The 6,712-nt window shown below is 44.5% G+C and overlaps 1 protein-coding gene across 1 annotated transcript; it reads right to left on the bottom strand.

The window, feature by feature from the left end:
• Window positions 1–1,180: 1,180 nt before the first annotated feature.
• MUCL3 (mucin like 3) lies at window positions 1,181–3,177 on the bottom strand. Its single transcript, XM_039220602.1, has 2 exons — window positions 1,822–3,177; window positions 1,181–1,327 (listed from the first exon to the last, which is right to left on the bottom strand). The coding sequence occupies exons 1-2, from the start codon at window positions 3,175–3,177 to the stop codon at window positions 1,181–1,183; spliced, it is 1,503 nt and encodes a 500-aa protein (XP_039076533.1).
• Between the last annotated feature and the right edge of the window lie 3,535 nt (window positions 3,178–6,712).

The following is a 6,712-nucleotide window of genomic DNA, read 5'->3' as shown; positions in this document are numbered from 1 at the left end:
CCCAAAGAATTCCTGTTCTCTAGCCACTCCTGCTCAAGGTCATCTGTAAGGTAACAGCCAGAGTCAGGAACACTAGTCAGGACTTCTCCCAACTGACAGTCCAATAATTATGATGTCCTTACTTTACAAATATTTTTTACTTTATTATAAAAAGACCAATAGATAGGAAGCTATCTATTATCTGTTCATTCTTTCTCCTCTGCTGAATCAGTAATAGGTGAAAGGGCTTTAATAACTTGGAGAGAAAATCCAGATGATATGCCTACAAGGGGGAAAATCAGAATCTGGGGTGAAAGTGTGAGTAGAGAGAGAATGAGGGCAGTGGAGAAGGTGAGTGACTCTTCCAGGAAAAAGCCCAGACTGGCTTTTGGTAAAACAGACAGGAAAATAAATGATGAGTTGGGACACCCTCAGGGAGGGTCTGGGATGGGGATCAGTGGATAACTCTGCAGGCCAAACAAAAATACTTCCCTGTGTGCCACCCACAACCCAGCAAGCCAGACCAGCAGGATGTCTACTGTAGACACTTAGAAAAATTAAAGGATTCAGAAGGAAGAGGGAAGAATCATCTGGATGAGAGATATTTATGATCTTTTCTGGAATTTTCCTTTCTCCCAGGTGTGGAGAGGGCGAAGGAAATATGTTTTCTTTTTTTCTAAGATTCTACTTTTTTCATTTTAGAAGGAGGGAGGCAAGTGTCCTGGGAACTTAAAGACAAGCCTGCTTACACAAAAATCTAAGTAATAGTAGCTAAAAATATTATAGTTAGATCCTGACACCCAGGAACTCTGTCCTCAGTCTCCAACTCACACTCAGATCTGGGACATTGCCTTCTAAGGCTCCCAAACTTCCCTTAGCCATGCTACTCCTCCCAAGGTTCAGCGTCCTATGTTGGTGCCCACCCCATGTGTCCCTCAAACATCTTTTCATTCTGAGACCACCATCTTCTACAGAGAACACTTAGTGATATTATTCATTCTTTCTTCTATATCTCCCAAATTCACATCCTTCTTGCTTATCACCTCATCCCTTGACCAGTTTCAATAAGAACACAGCTGATGAAGAGTTAATGCTGTTAACTGTCAGTACTTTGCCCTTTCTGGAGTCCAGGAAATAGGAATTGTGAGTCTAATTCCTCATTTTAGGAAGGGAATTGAAGAGCTGGGACCTTTTTGAAGGATCATCGTGGGGAAGGAATCTGGCCCTTGCCGAGAGTCTGCTGCTCCATCAGGTAGACTGGGTAGGAATTAGGGCTCCCATCATCCTCTGGGCCATTGTCCTCTCTGTTCTGGATCAGTGCACCGCGTGTTTTCATCATATAGGTAATCTGTGATTAGGAAAAAGGAGGAATGAGTTTCATCCACCATGCCATTTGCTTTCCTCAACACCCATAACCTTTTGGTTCTATTCTCCCTAATTCTAGACATTTAGCTTCCTCCTTTCTCAAGATTCCATCCAAATCTTGATCCTTTTTCCAGTCCCAGATCCCATACACTAAGTCCCAGACTTCATCTTCAATTCCCTCCTCTGTCCAATTTTCCCTATCCTAATATTCCTTATTCTCATATCCCAGATTCTATATACAGCCCCCATTTTTTCCCTATTCTATATCCTTTCTTCTCAGCCACAGACTTCTCTCCAATGCCACTATTCATGCCCCATGCATCCATTGTCCTTCCCTAAAGTTTTCACCACCACTACCCCCCACACACACACCATGCCTCTTTTCCTGTGCTAATTACTCCCTCTGGTTCAGATCCATAATCTTTCATCAACTCCCTGTCTCATGGGTTTACTCCTCTTAGCATCCCTGCCCCTTACCAAGAAGATAAGGCCAAGGAACACCAGGAAGAGAATCACAGCCACGAGGACCACAATAACTATGGCCCATGCAGGGAATGAATCATTTTCCCTCATTCCTCCAGCATGAAGACCTCTTTGTGACCCATCTTTGTTCTGATATGGATGGTTTTGGTTGCCTGGGGCCTCTGACATGATGGAACTCGGCTCCATGTGAGATGTAGAGAGCGTAAAAGAACCAATGGGTACCTCATGGGTAACATCAGTTTTATTTGAACCAGGAGAGGTATTAGTGACAGATTTGCCTCCTGTGACATTGAATGGAGGTCTTATAGTCGCTGTGGTAGCTGTGTTTTTTCCTGTGCTTTCTCCGGGATTTCTTGGGGGGTTTGTTGTCTCAGTGGCCAATGTGGTCTTTACTCCATATTTTGTAGATTTGGCTGGAGTTCTTGTAGTCTTCTCATTGACTGGAGTGACATTTTCTCCATGTTCTTTGGCCCCCCCTGGAGCTCTTGTGGTATTGCTGTTGGCCGGGATGGTTTTCTCCCCGTGGCCCGTGGGAACTTCTGGGGCACTTGTGGTCTTGCCATGGACTGTTGTGTTCTTCTCCCCGTGGTCCATGGGCCCTTCTGGGGCACTTGTGGTCTTGCCATGGACTGTTGTGTTCTTCTCCCCGTGGTCCTTGGGCCCTTCTGGGGCACTTGTGGTCTTGCCATGGACTGTTGTGTTCTTCTCCCCGTGGTCCTTGGGCCCTTCTGGGGCACTTGTGGTCTTGCCATGGACTGTTGTGTTCTTCTCCCCGTGGTCCTTGGGCCCTTCTGGGGCACTTGTGGTCTTGCCATGGACTGTTGTGTTCTTCTCCCCGTGGTCCTTGGGCCCTTCTGGGGCACTTGTGGTCTTGCCATGGACTGTTGTGTTCTTCTCCCCGTGGTCCTTGGGCCCTTCTGGGGCACTTGTGGTCTTGCCATGGACTGTTGTGTTCTTCTCCCCGTGGTCCTTGGGCCCTTCTGGGGCACTTGTGGTCTTGCCATGGACTGTTGTGTTCTTCTCCCCGTGGTCCATGGGCCCTTCTGGGGCACTTGTGGTCTTGCCATGGACTGTCGTGTTCTTCTCCCCGTGGTCCTTGGGCCCTTCTGGGGCACTTGTGGTCTTGCCATGGACTGTTGTGTTCTTCTCCCCGTGGTCCATGGGCCCTTCTGAGGCACTTGTGGTCTTGCCATGGACTGTCGTGTTCTTCTCCCCGTGGTCCTTAGGCCCTTCTGGGGCACTTGTGGTCTTGCCATGGACTGTTGTGTTCTTCTCCCCGTGGTCCTTGGGCCCTTCTGGGGCACTTGTGGTCTTGCCATGGACTGTTGTGTTCTTCTCCCCGTGGTCCATGAGCCCTTCTGGGGCACTTGTGGTCTTGCCATGGACTGTTGTGTTCTTCTCCCCGTGGTCCTTGGACCCTTCTGGGGCACTCGTGGTGCCTGAGTTGTAGACAGGATTTGTGCGCTTGGGTGAAGAAGTGTTTTTACTCTCTGAAGTAATGTATCCCAAAGATGTTACAGTTTTATCTGTTCCTCTAACTGATTTGGACGTATGGCAAGTTGTTTTGGTCTTGGCTGCTGAGGTTACATGTTTTACACCAGACAATCCTTTATGTATGTTAGTAGAGTCAGTAGGATCAATAGACCGTCCATTCCGGACATTTGGGTCTCTTCCTTGATTTCTGGGGTTTTTCTCAGAAGTAGGAGGAATTTCATGATGACTTGTAGAGTTTTGGGAATTATCTACGGGTCTGTAAATCGGCTTGAGATGTTGTGTAGTATTGCAGTTGTGTTTTAGCTTGTGGGCTTCTGTAGATTTAGTGAGGTCTAGAGGGCTATAGCCTGACTGAAGAGCAGTATGATCAGAGGGTGCATTATAAACAAAGCCTGAAGTAGGAGGGAACAAATGATCAGATGCTGGGGAATCACCAGTTTTCCAAAGTTCTTGAAATGTGATAGAACCTGTGAAGGGAGAGAAGCAAATAAGAAACTTCCATTATGTTCTTCCTTGGTTTTTTGCCCACCTCTCCCTCTAAGGGTCCTAGATATATCTCCCCAGACAGTATTCTCAGAATACTATGATTTATAATCCCCATTCTCTCCACTAGTCTCTGGACCTTTGTTTGGGCTGTGCCTTAATCAAAAATGCCACTTCACCTCTTCTCCACCTCCACTCCTCAGTTCTCAGATTCAGACCTTTCTGGCTTTATGGCATCTTTCCAGATTCTTCCAAGCAGATAAGATCTAGTTTTATCTCAATGCTCAAAAAACTCTTTTTTGAGAATTTATTGTGTGTTACAGTTATTTGTGCGTCTATCAACCTCTACCTCCTCCCCTCCCTATCAAATCACAAGATTTTGAGACCAGATATTGATGGTATTTTGTTCCACAAATTCTCCTTTAGAGTTTATATACTTATGGAATGGACTTCCTTTTCCATGACAGAGCTGAGAGGAAAGGAAACAAATATCAGAATCTCCATATTTCCATAACATTCCAGCTCCATCACAAATGTAACTGTGTTAGAGACTGAAGACTTCTGGCAGAACTTGCCATAGGGATTAATAAATAGACACAGATGATGAAGGGGAGGAGGATAAGAAGAGGAATGGGAGATGGATAGAGGAAAGAGATGGAAGACTTTCATTTTGGTGTTAAAGTTTGGTTTGGATGCAGAGAATTAGATGAGATGACTCAATCCTATGGTTCCCCACTGGACCCCCCACCCTCCCTTCACACACCTAAAGCTATCTGGGATAGATGAAGGTTGCTCTCTTGAAAGAAAAAGGTGTTTTCTTGGTGGTCCTGAGATGAGTGAATGAGACAAATGAATTCTGGAAGGGACTGTTTAAGGACAGGGTGTGAGAGAAAACACCTCTATCAATGAACAGATATGGGCTGTAATTATGTGGAAAAAACAACTAATGGGGACAGAGGAGATGTCTCTGATACCTAGTAAAGAGATCGCCAAAGAGTGAGGGAGATAGTGTAGTTACATAACTGAGATTTCCAGTCTCTGTTAGCTCAAGGTGGCAACTAGAACCTGGACCCATTCCCGATCACAAGAAACACAATCCACCCACCTCCCTGCTGCCAAAGAGAGTAGAGACCTGGGGAACTCTAAAAGAAATATGGGTGGGACAAGAAGGGGGTGAGGGTCCCAAGTCTCTTATAGGATTTGAGGTTAGGGAGAGAAAGGAAGGGTGAATTTTCAGGGCCTCACTTCCTTATGTTATTTCCATTCTTTGGTTCCCTCAGCAGTAATACCAATGATAGCTACTATTCATCGGGTGCCTTCTCTAGGCCAAGAGCTCAGGTGGTTGTCTTACAGACATTCTCTTTCTGGATTCTCTTCTAGGTGACTGATATCCCAGCTCCCCAAAAGGTGCCTTAGAAGCTATTAGCCTCCATATTTTATAGCCAAGAAACTTGAATTTCAGAGGAATGGTGACTTGCACACAATCCCATACCAACAGCAATGGCCAACCTTTCTTGCACATTTACTATGAGACAGGCAGGTCTTATTAACCAGGACATGTGTTAACTCATTTGCTTTTCACAATAGCCCTTTTAAGTTGAGAACTATTTGTTATTCTCTGCTTTTTATAGATGAGGAAACAAGGTTCCAAGAGGCTAAGTAAACTCCCAAGTATACTCTCCAAGTAAGAATTTGAGCTAGAGTTTGAACACAGATTCTGGGTTCCCAGACCCAGGTATCTACTGGTTAAGACTACACTACACAAACTATAGGTCAGCCTAGCTGTTGGGAAAAAAAAGAACACTGGCACTTGTGGAACCCCTAAAGGATGCTGTCTATAAATTTGTTTATTCAATCTTCACCACAAACCTGTGAGACAAGTGTATGATCTTACTATTTTATAGGTGAGAAAAGGAAGTTCAAAATTATAAAATAATTGGCAACATCAGCCTTCTCACTACACCCCAGATACTGTTAAATGTGATAGTGGGTGAATAAATATACATAAAGTGGATAAATGAGCAGCAGCAGCACAGTGGAAAATTCCACTGGCTTTAAAGAATCAGAGAACAGGATTAAGAGTTCAGTCTCTGTCCCTCACCAGCTTTGCATCCTTGCTTGGGTCACTTAAATGTTCAGAAGCTCCATGTCCTCCACTGTAAATAACAATGATGTTGACTGCACCAGCTTGAGGATAGAAGGTTATTTAAAGCATTTGTTGAATCCAAATTGTAGTCTTTCAAACAGTCTCATACATTGCCTTATTCTCCTGGGAGTAAGGGGAGCCTGAGCCTCTGGCCTTCTGCAACAGGTATCTCTCCTGGCCCATCTGCTTCACATACTTCTGAGGCCTGCTTAACCACCTCTTCCAAAAGGCAGCCTCATATTCTCGGGCCACTTCCCCCTGCTGTGTTTTATCAACATGACACTCATCATTTTCTATTTATAATAAATACTTCCCACAATGGCAGGGATTTTTATTTGTTTCATTCCTCTCTATGTCTCCAGCCTAGAACCATATCTGGTCCACAGGAAGCACTTCATACATATTTGTTGAATGGATGATTAACAGAATATCTTAAGACTGATGAAAACTCTTCAGAAGCAGTGCCAGCAACCTTTCATTATGCAGTAAAAAGTAAAGTAAAAAGACAGATATAACTGTGACCTCCAAAAGTTGGAAATCCAAAGGGTAATATCTGCCACATGAAGTAATTGAACCTCTGAGATATTAAAAGAAGGCCTGCAGCCCACCAGTTCTGGGATACTGGTTGTCATTTAACTGCAGGGCCCACATAGTCAATAACTAGATTCAGATAACTAGATCTTAGAATTCCAGATCTATATTACACAATTGTGGAACCTATGGTTATTAAATCTGGAGTTGAAGCTCAAAGGATTCCTTGGT

Source organism: Hyaena hyaena, unplaced genomic scaffold (assembly GCF_003009895.1).
Source record: "Hyaena hyaena isolate Hyena2069 unplaced genomic scaffold, ASM300989v1 scaffold_906, whole genome shotgun sequence".
Lineage (NCBI taxonomy): Eukaryota > Metazoa > Chordata > Mammalia > Carnivora > Hyaenidae > Hyaena > Hyaena hyaena.
Note: the sequence above shows the minus strand (reverse complement) of the source record. Positions and strands in the feature narration are given on the sequence as shown.